General features: G+C 38.5%; 3 protein-coding genes across 9 annotated transcripts in view; 1 reads left to right on the forward strand and 2 right to left on the reverse strand.

The window, feature by feature from the left end:
* Positions 1 to 3,259, reverse strand: part of sdk (sidekick cell adhesion molecule) — a 30,525-nt gene extending 27,266 nt beyond the window's left edge. For 3 of the 4 annotated variants that reach the window (XM_034332516.2, XM_034332515.2, XM_034332514.2), the window contains exon 1: positions 1,837 to 3,259. In XM_034332516.2, the coding sequence (XP_034188407.2) occupies positions 1,837 to 1,954 (118 nt within the window). In that variant the 5' untranslated portion in view covers positions 1,955 to 3,259. The remainder of the gene's footprint in view (positions 1 to 1,836) is intronic. The other variant, XM_034332517.2, reaches the window with a different exon arrangement.
* A 135-nt stretch (positions 3,260 to 3,394) lies between these two features.
* On the reverse strand, positions 3,395 to 4,586 carry LOC117608044 (small ribosomal subunit protein uS8A). The gene is made up of 4 exons (XM_034332541.2): positions 4,427 to 4,586; positions 3,888 to 4,022; positions 3,602 to 3,767; positions 3,395 to 3,526 (listed from the first exon to the last, which is right to left on the reverse strand). Exons 2-4 carry the CDS (start codon positions 4,018 to 4,020, stop codon positions 3,433 to 3,435), a joined length of 393 nt encoding a protein of 130 aa, XP_034188432.1. The 5' UTR covers positions 4,021 to 4,022; positions 4,427 to 4,586; the 3' UTR covers positions 3,395 to 3,432.
* Positions 4,587 to 4,615: 29 nt separating this feature from the next.
* Positions 4,616 to 13,509, forward strand: part of LOC117608033 (uncharacterized) — a 68,059-nt gene continuing 59,165 nt past the window's right edge. For all 4 annotated transcript variants that reach the window (XM_034332496.2, XM_034332499.2, XM_034332497.2 and 1 more), the window contains exons 1-3: positions 4,616 to 4,697; positions 4,992 to 5,668; positions 6,285 to 8,294. In XM_034332496.2, coding sequence (XP_034188387.2) covers positions 8,212 to 8,294 — 83 coding nt within the window. In that variant the 5' untranslated portion in view covers positions 4,616 to 4,697; positions 4,992 to 5,668; positions 6,285 to 8,211. The remainder of the gene's footprint in view (positions 4,698 to 4,991; positions 5,669 to 6,284; positions 8,295 to 13,509) is intronic.

Here is a 13,509-nt window from a genome sequence, read left to right on the forward strand (position 1 = left end):
AATAACATAAGCGAAAATCAACGAAAAATTCACGCTTTCGGCATTTGAAGGTCATTAAATTGGAGAAAACGGAACCAGATTTTTCTATATGATAATTAGCGGTATTATTTATCGCGATACCCTGGCACGTGCTACATATCCTTTCCAATCGTCAACCAAGAGGTCAACGGTTTAACTTCGTTCACACAATTGGACGGATTAACGTCGTAATAAATCTCAATTAGTCTGGCTCCTACGTTCCCCCATGTTGGAAAAGGGGAGTGATTTTTCGTAGATTTTTGCCATCCTAATCTCTCAAAGTGTGGCGATAATCTCCGTGTGAATCGCTGCAGGTGTCTCGGCTCGATTCATATTTAAAATAAATCATTCGTGATTTAATTCCTCTCTGTTGTATCTATCTGTTTCGACCACATTCATGCATGCACGGAGTCTTTACGCCCTAATTAATTCGCTGATACCCCGTTTCGATTTCACGTACATTTTTAATTACAATTAATGCGTCTGATAATTATGAGATAGCCTAATAATTATATGAGTATGAAAATAGTCCAAATTGAAATTTCAAAAATTTCAGTATGGATATTTATTTGTTAAGTTAAATCTTTAAATTGCCGGCTGTTAATTTCCCATGAATGGGCATTTACGAAAAGAGAGCATAAATCCGGAGCGTCATTTGGCGGTAGTACGGTACAAAGCAACTTATAGCCCATTAACGCGAGCCCCCTTAACATAACGCGTACAATCTGCCCTTGATACCATTCATAATGAAGAGCAATGTACACAACGGCCACTAGGCATGGTGACCCATCGATATTCTACCCATAAATCATATAACCACGTAATTACCTTAATAATTAAGCGAAACTATCCGCGATAACAGAACATTTACACACGACTTTCGCACGAGTTTAGAAAGCTAATTTACTATTAGGATCATCTAAACTGATGGTTAAATTAATTCTAGTTACTTATTTTAGTAATTAGAATTTTAATTCAATAATTCAAAACTTCATAAATTCAAAACTTCAAAGAATTTCGAAATTTGAATAACGATAGATACATCGATCGATTATGCGATTGCTACTTCGATTATCTCGATCAATACCGCAATGGCGAATGTTATATTTCGTAACTTTCACGTTTATGTTTTTATGCCTCTATTAACTCTAAAATGATTAATTTTGCAACCTAGATAGATTAAACCTAAAAAAATATAATTTTTTTACTGGGAATTTAAAATTGTAACGATTAAAAATATCAAAGTATTAAAAATGGAGGTTAGAAAAGAAGCTTCCTGTACGGGCAAACATTCGTTCGGTTAACCAAGTGCATGTAAAGAGTCGTACATAAAAGCAGTTTGGTCAAGAGCCAAGAAATCATTATTCGTTCAACTCAGCAATGTACCCGATGTTTAAATCGTCGCAAATTAGGCTTGACCCGTTTTAGAAAACGTTCAACTCCGTCGTCGCACATTCGCATCGAACCGTTCATCTTTGTCAGGGATATTGTAACGCCAAGCGAGTATCCTGTACTCGTGCCAGTTTCATGACAAAGTGAATACCGTTTGCAACGCGTAATAACGACACTAATCACCGAGCTTACCAACTAATTGCCTAAAAACTCCGCATTATTAAAAACTCCCCAAATGTATAACGCTAAGTATTGTAATTGTAAATATATTAATAATGGATAACATTAGGAAACTGGTTTTACGTTAGGGCCGTTTTGGGGAAAAAAGTAAAGGAACAAAATTTTGTCTGAAAATACGGAATGCAGATGGAAACATGGGAAAATGAAAAATACGAGAATAAGATGAAAATGGGCGCGAAAACTAACCTGTGGCGCAGGCGCTTCCAGCGATCCAGATGAAATAGACAGCGGCAAATAAAATCCGCGTCCTCGTGCTGAGGAAGGTCGACAGGTCCGCCACTGCATTTCTCCACAGCATCTCCATGTTTTACCTGGTAAATTCTTGCTGTACCGCTCTCTTGCCACTTGCACTTCCTTCGCACTTCACTACGAGAACGTCATACAATCTCACGGTTGAGTTACGCGAACGAATACCAACAATTCCTGTACGATCTCCTCATTTTTGTTAAGTTCAGCCTCGATTACGTTTTCTTTCAACGGACGGTCAACGAAAGAGCACTACGACGTACACCTGTGAGACAACATTCCTTTTACTTGCATTCCTAGTCCCTCCTCCTTTCGGAAAACCGACGATCCTGAAGCATCCGTAACGTTTTCAAACATTCGGCTATTATTTCTTCTTTCCTATCGAAATTAATCCATCGCGTCTGCAACTTCGTCGTGTTACGTGTCGTTCGACGCTTTCTTACGGCATACCGTTGTAATATTCATTTTTCTGAAATTATATTCGTGCACGTGTTAAATGTATCAGAATTCGTGAAGATATAAACAAATGTCAATATTTGTCATCGAGTAAAATTATTATGTCAGCAAACAAGTTTAGAGGAAAATTGTCGTTATAGCGATAAAGAGTCACGGATCTTTCTTAGAACACCTTGCACAATACGATGATTATTAGAAAAGTAAACACGTGTACATTTTCGAAATATCAAAATTAAAATGTCAGAATATTTGGTTTTATATCATGTAAAATTGATTTATTTTTGGATAAACGCACTGTATATAAAAAAAATGAAGAGTTTTATTACTTTCTTCCGTAAGGTTGTCCCTTCAGGAAAGTCCCAGGTAACGCAACACAAAACGGTCACATTCACCTGGTAACACCTGGCAACACCGTTGAATTTCTTAAAAACTTGCTTAGGCTTTCTTTTATTTAGACGAAAAACACACTTAAAAAACTTTTATTAAAAAACACGAATGGAAAGTAAAAACTTGCACGACGCGACACATGCTCCGTACTGTCCGTGAGTTTCGTTCGAATTACAAAGTTTTGTTGACTGACCGTCGTCGCCTGTGTTCACAGGAAGAATCAAGTTGAAATTCTAACCACGCGCATGTTTGACGTCCCTAGCAGCATCTGGCCAATCAGCGTGGGGCTTCGGCAACCAATCAGAAAATTTCCACTAGTTGGTATGCGGCGGTTGGTACTTGATGCGAAACACCATACTACGCAGTTTCTAAAAAAAAAAAAAATAACTAATACTACGAATTAGAAAATTCATTTATTTCCTATACTTCTTTCTTATGTGGTTCTCCTATTCCTATTTCGGTTTTTATTCAGATTCATATTCCTATTTGCAACTTACAGTTATTATTAAAAACTTCCTATTAATTTTTAAGTTCCCCTAGATCGAATAATAAAGGAAGTAAATGAATGGAAAAATAACATCTCAATGTTACTGCTATAAACAGGATCATGAAAATTAAGTACACAGGGAAGTATTTGCATCATTAATCATTGAAGAAAGTTTGATATTAAAGTTTTATTGAATTAAATAAAAATTAAAAGAAAAATCCAAGTATTTTTCCTCCAAGATGTTTTCTTCTTGCTTCCTCATGATCCATAATTCCTCCACTTGTGGTTAACACAACATACCTGAAACATACATGAATTTTATGTAGTATAAAGAATTAGTTGTTTACTGTACGACATAAATTTTTAAATATATACCCAAACTGTCTAGATGGCAACAGATTATTGGTCCATTTTTCAATATCATTAATTGGTACATCAAACCTAGGTGAAATTACACCACATTTGTTTAATCTTCCACTAAGATTTACGACCACTTTACCACTACGGTGATCATCGACAATTTCAAATTCGCCGATGTAACCTAAATGTGATAACAATGATATAGTAAAATCTTACATACACAATTTCCTTATATCATGCAAATTATATAATTTTACTTATGTATTTATATTTTTATGTTTCCATTTAAATATTTTCTTACCTTTCCTCATCATTACAGTTAAAAATTTAATGATTACTTTTGAGCAGGGCCTCAAGAGCACCTGCCTCTTTCCACGCTTTTCAGCATTGTTAATGGATTTAAGAGCATCGCTAAGAACGTTCATACGCACCATGGCTGAAAATAAACAATAATTTTTAATTAGTAAATATTTATAGGAACATTGTGGTATTTATTTATTAAAGCATAGCACTGATAGCTTATGCTGTTGTCATTTAAACATAACCTATAGCGAACACAAAATATATCGGAATTTTATTTCATCTCTTCTTAAATACAATCATAGAGTAAATAGCGATACATTAACTTGTTTTAAATACTAATTAATTCTAAGTAATACAATTTGAGTTTAATAAACAAAATAACGACAACAGAAAACAACCTGCATCAGTGATCACCTTAAATTGTAGACTTTAACACTAAACTAAACAGAAAATATTATCGTGAACTAATTGATTATTAAAACTAATAACTGATTTATAATAAATTTACATCAGATGAGCTTTAAACAATGAGATTACCTGCAATTGATAAATTTATTTATCACGCCAACGTACACGCTCGATTAGCCGACCGAAAAAGAGACCCTCTTTCTCAATGTTACCATACTGACTCCTTAAACTTACTAGTAACTTATATTAAATTCTAGGAACTTTAAGGCGATGCCGCTTCAAATATACAAGCTGCGCGCATGATCGCTCAGTCGAGTGTGGAGAACGAATAAACTGCGCTCTACAGAAAAAATGAGGAACTCAATTTGTGATCTGTTTTATCTTTTGACGTTTTTCGCGAGTAAGTAATGAACGAAATTGTAGTTCATCATCCCCTGAGTGCTCGTTTTGTTCTATCCGATCCAAAGAATGTTAGTCTTTAATTATCTATTTTTGTAAAATAAGCAATTCTTTATTTCGTTCGCTTTGTGTTTCATCGTTAGATGGTGCTGCAGGTACTATTTTAAATACACGCATCCATAAAAAATTAAAAAACATTAAAAAAGGATCGCACAATATTCTTAGCCTGTTGAACTAATTATTTTATAAAAACATAATGTTTTCTCTTACTAATGTTAAAATTTAATAATTACAGCATTTGAATTCTGGACGTAAACCTTGAAGGTCAATGAATCGAAAGAGCAGCACATTTATAAAAGAATAGTAATTTGTGCTAAAATGCATAAATTGAAAGCAAATATTTTCTTGAATAGAGCAATAAAAAACCATGAAGTTTATTTATGGTATGAATGATGGACTACTACATGTACGAGTTCCTCACTCATAAAAAATTCACAAAGAATCCTCGAAATATTTCGCGGAAAATATCATAATTAATTAATTGTACGTTTACTGAACAGTAACCTAATTTCAACCTAAGATACAATGGAACAAACATCTTTAATGTACGGACGTTGTACAATGGGTGGTTATAAATCACCAGCACAGAACACGCAATAGGCGTACCTCGTTCAAACGTTCTCAACACGAAACAGTCATGAAACTGCCTTCGTTTTTGGACAAAGTAATTCGAGTGCGACGGAAATCGCTTTCTCTAGCCTCGATGACGTACTCTAACCGACAAACGGATGTTTGGTATTGTCGCCAATATAGTTAATTTCGTATGAGCAAACTGTCGTGTACCGTAAAAAGAACCTACAACACGAAAGGATAAATGAACAGTAGATCTCCTGAAGTCGCTGGCACCACATCGACGCCATGAATCTACAACTTTGACGTGATTTTAGCGGAAACAAGATGGAGCACGAACAGGTTCGGCTCAATACAGTCCGGTGCCCATACTCCACTTGGAAAGTCATATTCGCATATCTTGATTGAACTTTGAATAGAATAACGTTGAAAATAAATATTAATGAGTTAAATCGACGAAATTGAATATTTCTGAAGTAAAACGTAAAAAAGCTCCACGTAACCGTCAGGAAAACAATCTACGCTTCAGTTTCGTCGTATAAGTATTTTATCTAATATATCATATCACATACATATTTTCAATATTCAGATTAAGGAATTTATCATTAAGAATTACTGGTTACGATGAATAAATTGATTAAATAAAGCTAAAGAGAATTATTCCAGAAAGCAAAGAAATTTTATGTAATCATAAAACTTCTGTGCGTAGTATATTCTAGCGTAGAAAAAATAATGTTGTAATGTCAAATAACATTAAACTGGATATCTTTTGTCATAACATTCTAATCCGTGATATTTACACACAAAGCGGCCAGCCTGGTAAATCTTTCATTAGCTTACACAGTCCATCGCGCTGACGCGTTTGTTTGATCGTTACTTCCTTGATTAGAGAACACGTTACAAAGTTAAGTACTTTTATTTTCGTAATAATCCGATTTTCCGTCTTTATTCTTGGTAGAAAGTACCGATGCCCCGGGTAATTAGCTACCCGTAAACCGGCCCTGTAGAGAGCGGGATGAAAAGAGAGAGCGTACAACAAAGATGGCGGTTGAGAAGCAACGGTGGAGGAGGTAGGATGTAGGAGGAAGAGGACGAAGAGACTACGGTGTAGGAAGAGAAGAGGAGAAAAGAGGATGGAACGACGGGGTACGGTGCGATTCGTTAAGAGTGGCAGGAGGGTAGAGGAGGATCGACGGAAAGAGACGAGAAGAGCCGAGGAGAGAGGTAACAGCGAAAGAGATAAAATCGGCTCACGAGGGACGAGCGGAGTTCGGGGGGGTTCGGGTTAGCTCGTTCGACCCGTTATCCCTTCTCTCCCGGCGTCCCGAGTTCTCCCTACCTGTCCTTGCTTCGATTCGAACGAGTCACCCCACTCTCTCCCCTCCGGGGACGCACGAAAAGTTTCCCCCACCAGGGACACACTTCACCGGCTGGCGGGCGACGATCGCAATTGCAAGCCGCCGCTTTCCGAGGTAGACTCGTTTCGTTCCCCTACGTGCTTCTCCCCACCATTCGACCAGCAGCGATACTAGCCAGCGAGCCATACTACGCTCCCGCCACGGTGACGTCACTTCGAGTAGTGTAGTGCAGTGAGAAGGAGCGAAGCCAGCTCCATCCGCGTTACATGGCCCGAGTGAACGTAGCGAGTGCGTTTAAGACGTACGTATACAAGCGTGCATTGTAGCGATTGGATCGCTAATATACATAAATCTGTTCGATTAATGCACGTTACGTGACACGAGAAGTTAATTGTTCGATCGGGAGAAACGAAACGAAACCGCGCCTCGCTTTTACCGAGAAATGTATTCGGCGTATGATTCCGTTAACGAGGTACGATCGGTGTAAATTCAGTGATTGTGAAAGAAGCAACTACGCAAAGTGAATAGCATAAAAAAAAAAGTAAGGAAATAGAAGGAGGAGAAAAGTAGTGTGTTCGTGCGCGAGAAAAAGAAGTTTATGCGTCGAAATTTAACAGGAAGAGAAAAAAGAAAGCAACGGTTCTATCGTCCGTAGATCGATTGTTTTTCAGTGGGGTTTTCGCGAGAGTTTGAAAGCGTATATTCCAAGCCTCTCTGTCGGTGTGCGACAAGAACGGAGGCACTAAAAATCACGCAGATTCCAACGCGAGTGTGATTATGCTCGGGAAATATGCGTCGGAATGTATCGTCCGCGCGTTGTTCCCGGTGTGCTTGGTGTGACGTGTGATTAGCCGCCTTTCTTCATACGCGATCCAGTGGTATACGATGTGGTGTTCGGCGACGGTCTTGATTCTCGTAGCCGTTGCCATCAGTGGTGTCCACTATCGAGGCTCCTCCTCTTCTTCGTTGTCGTCGGCGTGCATCGCGACGCAAAAATTTTATCGCGAGAGCTCCGTTGCTACCCTCTTCTGTCGACCGATCGTTCCACGGCGCTGCCCTGACGACAGCACTCGTCGTGCTTGGGGTCACCACCTTCCGGCTAGTGACTAGTGATAATCTGTTTGTTGCCAGTGATTAAATTGGGAGTGTCGAAGTGGGAGGAAGCTCCTTGCTTCGTCGTGGAATACACGTAACGGTTCTGCTTCGTCTTGTCCGCGTGTGTGTCGCGGGGCTCCACGAGTTTATTTTTTTTCTTTTCGTGAAACGAATAACGAAATCAATTGTATTGGTTCGCAATAATACGGTTGATTTGTCGCGACACGGGCAAAGAGCGATTTAAAGAAACCGGAAACGAGAAAGGATATAAAGAAAAAAAAAAAGGAGGCTTCCTTAGCCGACCCGCTGGCGGTATTGAATATCGGTGGTGTGAGAGTGCCGTGATTAGCGTCGGGCGAAGTTGTGTGTCGTTGTACAGTGCCGCCAAACGATACCACAACATCCGATCCCAAATGAAGAGTTCGGAGCAAAATGGTTAGAGAGACACGTCACCTGTGGGTTGGAAATCTGCCGGAAAACATCCGAGAGGATCGCATACGAGAGCATTTCAAACGGTGAGTGCCTTTTGTTCCTTTATTTTTTATTTTTCCTATTCCTTCTAACAAAAGGCATCTTACGTAACTATACATACACAAAGCGTTCAGACGAAATTCAGACACGCTATTCCCGGTTACATGCCGCGCACAACATTCCTGCTTATATTTCCGTTTACGCTCTACCTGTGTCCTTTTCCATAGAGGGCATAAACCTTAAGATGCCCGGCTAGATTTACAAGCTAATTTGTCGAAATAGTTTTAATTTATCCGTTAGGGAAAAAGGAATACAGACCCTTTGCGTGCATTTCTAGGCTAGGGAATAGAACGCGTTGGTATTGGTGCCGTAGTTAGGGTACGGTCAACAATAATTTCCTTTCAAATTTTATTACTATATATGGCCGTGCCTTTGTAGCGTCTGGCAGGCATTATACTGCCGGCTAGCCAAGCCGGAATTCTCGATATTGTATAGAATATTTTGACCGCCAAATCGCTGGTTAAAAAATGAACTCCTGATTGTTTATGTACGTTTTGTTTGTGTTTTTCGTTGGTAATGAAGCATTATCGGTCATATAGAAGGGAGAATCGAGGAATACGTAAGGTGTACTCGATGTTTTCGATTCCGTACGTAGATCGAGGATCCTGCACGAGTATATACACACCCACGCCTCTCGTATATATACGTTCACCATACGATATACAGAGAGCCTTGGCTCTGTCTCTCCTCGTAGCGTGAGCGCGCCGTCATTTGTTTTTTCCCCGAAGTAATAATAGCTGAGGACAGCCATTTTGAGAGCTCGCAGCGGCACGAAGTTATTGTTCGACAGTGGCGCTCAAATCGTGGATCCGTGCGCCGGGCACGCCTTTAGAGTGCTTTCGGAAATAAAGTATCCGATAAAATATACAAACAATTTATAATATTTTACTTTATAATCGCGATACTATTAGAATTGTTTAAATATATTTGGTATTTGGGACGAAAAGTTTGCCAGATTATTTTAAGCATTTTTAAAGGATTTTTATTAATACATTGAGTTCACGTTGGGACGATGGTTAGTTTTGGGTTATATTTATTAATTTATTTAAATATTAAGCAAATTATATTTTCAAAAGATGAATATTGCTGGGATTTGATAGGTTTTATTAAATTTTATATTCCATACGTCAGCAGTTAATTTTTTATTCTTGATATTTTTGGATTAATTTGATAGAAATCAAAGAGTAAAATTATTATATTTGTACATTATTAGAAAAAAAGGAAGTATTTTTTGTTTGCACGATTCTCTTTGTATTGTAATTATGAAATTTAATAAAACTGAGAGTATAGAGTTCTGTTTAGTGCTTGAATTCAATATTATAAAATAAAAATAGATTAAAATTGAATTTATAAATAAGAATAGCAAATCATTTTGAATTAATTCAATATATAAAATGATTTAATCGTGTTTCTCTGATTTTTCTTATAAATTTTTTTTTTGTATCCATTTATATGCAGAAAATAGAAACGTATGGAATATAAAAAATAGAAATATAGCTAAAACGCAAGTAAAATTGTTAGAGTAAAGATCGAAGTAGGAAAACAGAAGTGAAAACTAACGGTGACGTGGCGCAGTGTCGCTCAACCCACGGATACTCGACGATAGGAAATAAATCACATTGTATAACAATTTACTACATTTACCGTCACAATGTTGAAGAAATCGCTTCACAGTTTCATTTATTTCATATTTATTTATAGATCCACGAAAATATAAACTGCATCATGTTTTATATAATAAGTTACGATGAACTGCAACTTATATTTAATAACTCAAATATCTTTTACCATTAATTGTATACTTATTCATTAGAAATCTGCCTTAAACATTTTAAAACTGTTTCTGTTCATAGTTACGAACATATTTCTTAATTCTTTTTATAGTTTGAATTTGTGGAAGGTAATGACTGAACTATTTCTATGCAAAATTAAATTTGATTTTAATATAAAAAATAGTCAGGTACTTGAAAATGTTGCGGTCTGTCGTTTAACTTCCAGTATCATAGAAAGCAGTTTGTTTTTAAAGAGAAATGAACGAGCAATGTTTTCGATACGAATTCTAATCAGTTTCGTGCCATTAATAATTTTTCTTCACGAAACGCACATGTCGGTGAACATTCGCATTGCCAGCGGCGCTACATTTTACGTGCCAGCTGGCGATATACTTGCTTTGTACACTGGCTCGTTTCTTACGGTCGTCTACCGTGCGTTATAGCCTTAAAGGTTGTCCTTAAAATGGCGGGTGGCGTCGTTACGCCGTTGACCTTTTGTTTCTTCAAACTCGGAATAGGAAATACATCGTACCTCGTTTACACAATTTCCAATTAGTTTCGTAATTTTCAAATAAATTAAAAATATTATTGTTTTCTGTACAGGCACGATATCGCGTCGCAGTAGTCCAGAGAAAACGCTGCTTTATTTTCCGCTTCGAAACGTTTGCACAAAAATAAGAATTCCGTCAGGCTATAGCATTTCTTTGTGCGAGCCATTGTGGCCGAATCAGATTCGAAGATGTGTTTTGAAACGCACGCCCGCTACATTCTTATGCGTACGGCATGTGCATCGTATTCGTGCAACGCGTTACACACCCACTCGCAGATACACGCACCCATCGCATATGATGTACCTCCGAATTTCTCTGCGTTCGCTACACGTATCCATCGTGTGTGCATATATGTATACGCGTATATACGCACGTCTGTGCACAAGTAATATGCACACGTATCGCGTTTGCAATTTATGGTCACACGGAGATAAGAGTATGCACCGCTTTCCTGCACATACACACACGCGTATATACCTTATAGCTGTATGCACGTTTAGATTATATTTACAATTTATGCGTATGTGTGTAGGTCGGTGTATTGACAGAATGCTTTAGAATATACGCGTGTGTGCGCGCACGCGTACATGTATGTACGTGCGGGTTGCCGGCGTATTTTGTTATATTGATCGCGCGTGGTCGACCACCTCCCCTTCGCCAGCCTCACTCTGCCCCATCACCCCCCACCCCATTCCGTACCGCGCCCCTGCACCCCATGCTCTCTCCCCACCTATCACCTCTGCGCCTCGTCCTCGTGTTCCACTCGACGTCACCCATCCGAAAACCTTCGGCTCTCCAACCTCCAGTCACACGCATTTTCCTGTGTCGGTGTACCTACGATGATATACGAGCTGTCATAAATATGTATCCAAGTTACATATATATATCCCTCTATGTACGCCGGTACTCGTTGCCTTCTGCGCTTGTTTCTTCCTTCTAGCGCCAATCGAATCGAATCGCTTGTTTTTCTTTCGAGAAATCTGCCTTGGGCGAAATCATCGTTACATGCTTTTTCTACGATATCGCGGGATTAAGGAAAAATGTTTAGTTTCTAGATGAAAAATTTACTAATTATTTGAAACAGTATCGGGTCTATGCAAATGGGAATACACCGGGTCGAAGATCGCACAATTAATTGGAACGTTGCTCTCTTGACGCATTGCGCCGTTGGGAGATAGGTACTTCTATTACAAACTCCTGTGGAACGAAATTTTATTTTTACCTTTATTCAAAGCAAAGTTCTTTTGGCAATATTCGCTTGAACGTTCTCGTGTAAAGTAGGCATTTCAATGGTAAGGGCATAGTAGGCGTAAAACTGCAGTGTAATTCTCCCTGCTGCAACGTTTCGTGACGGTTTTGCCGCAAAAGAGTTTTCGACGATTTCAGGCATCGAGGTCTCTACATCGAACACACACTAGCACAAAGAAGGCCGATACCGCCAAATTTCTTCATCCGTCGACCCTGTTACGGTATCTGGCAAACGGCCGGCATTGCGTTTCAAACTGAAACGACTATGTTGCCTTCTCTCCTTCGTGTCTCGCGGCGTGTCTCTCGTTTCGTGACGTTGCCATGTCTGCGCCGGTCGTTTACGTGTTGTCGGCACGGCAACGTTGCATCTTTTGCTCTCTCACACTGAAAAGCCCGACTGAGTTGGCAGCTTGGTAAACGGAACACTCCGTATACTTGCCTCGATCATCGTTCGCAGAACTCGGACACTAAGTTGCTCCTTCGTTCGCTCTTCACAATTTTTCTTACAATAAAAGTGTGTTAGTAGAATTATCTTATTTACGATAACACCGTCATTTATTTAGTGTAACTTATCGAATGGGTTAGTGAGTGAACGATAGGTTACGAAAGTGATTCATTCCTTGGAACCGAATTTTTAATCAGCTGGATTAAAACATTTTGTTACAAATGATATACAACGTTTGCATAAACATGTCACAGTTGGCAAGATTCTCGTAGACGTTCTTAATACGTAACGAGGCAGAATCATCCGGTACTCGTTATCTGTTTCAATATTTTTATCATGCGACAAGTGTGGATAATATTTCTACTCTAACTTAGGCTGTGCATGCCTCATTGGATTATGTATTATATGTATATGTATATGCACATGTCTCGTATGTTCTCCAAGGGCTCTTGGCCAGGTAGAATACACGACTGACTTTCACCGGCTAAGACACCGGAGTTCAAGAAGGAGGCGGACAGGATATTAACTGTTCAGAAAACATTCGAAACCTATAACTAACGCTTTCTTGTTTCTTATATTTCCATTGATTTTTAAATATCCTTTACGCTGTTATAAATGATTCTTAGGGTTTTTCAGTTATAAATGACCTGGGTACAGTTTCAAACTTAGAATTTTTTTAAATACTTTTTTTCACTATTTCATATGGAATTATTCCAAACAATATTATTCTATATCTCTAAAGATTAACCCAAAAAATCTGTTTTGATTCGTCGTTCGGTAGCATAAAATCGAATGGAACGAGTAATACCGTTCAGTGACCCTGTTTAATAGTTGTTAAACGCGAGTGCCCTCATTTTTCTTCAAAGTATGCAGCGTGCACAAATAACGGTGCGAGATTATTTTTACCATTTCTAGATAGTTTCTTTATAATTACAATCCGTACCATTAAAATAATCCTGAATAGAGGAGTAAAAGATATTTGAAATTGTTCCATAGACACTGAGCTCTTGTGGAATCATGTTTACTTTAAGTCTTCCTTAACCCTTCCTTTGTTTCTTTTCCCCTTCGTGTTTATTTTTTACGACTCCTTACCCCGATGGCCATTCCGGTGGTATTCGTGTACTCAGACACCTGCTCGTCGAACTTTCTTTTCCTGTGTTCCCCTCCGGAATATGTAACGTTC

Source organism: Osmia lignaria, chromosome 3, assembly GCF_051020975.1.
Source record: "Osmia lignaria lignaria isolate PbOS001 chromosome 3, iyOsmLign1, whole genome shotgun sequence".
Classification (NCBI taxonomy): domain Eukaryota; kingdom Metazoa; phylum Arthropoda; class Insecta; order Hymenoptera; family Megachilidae; genus Osmia; species Osmia lignaria.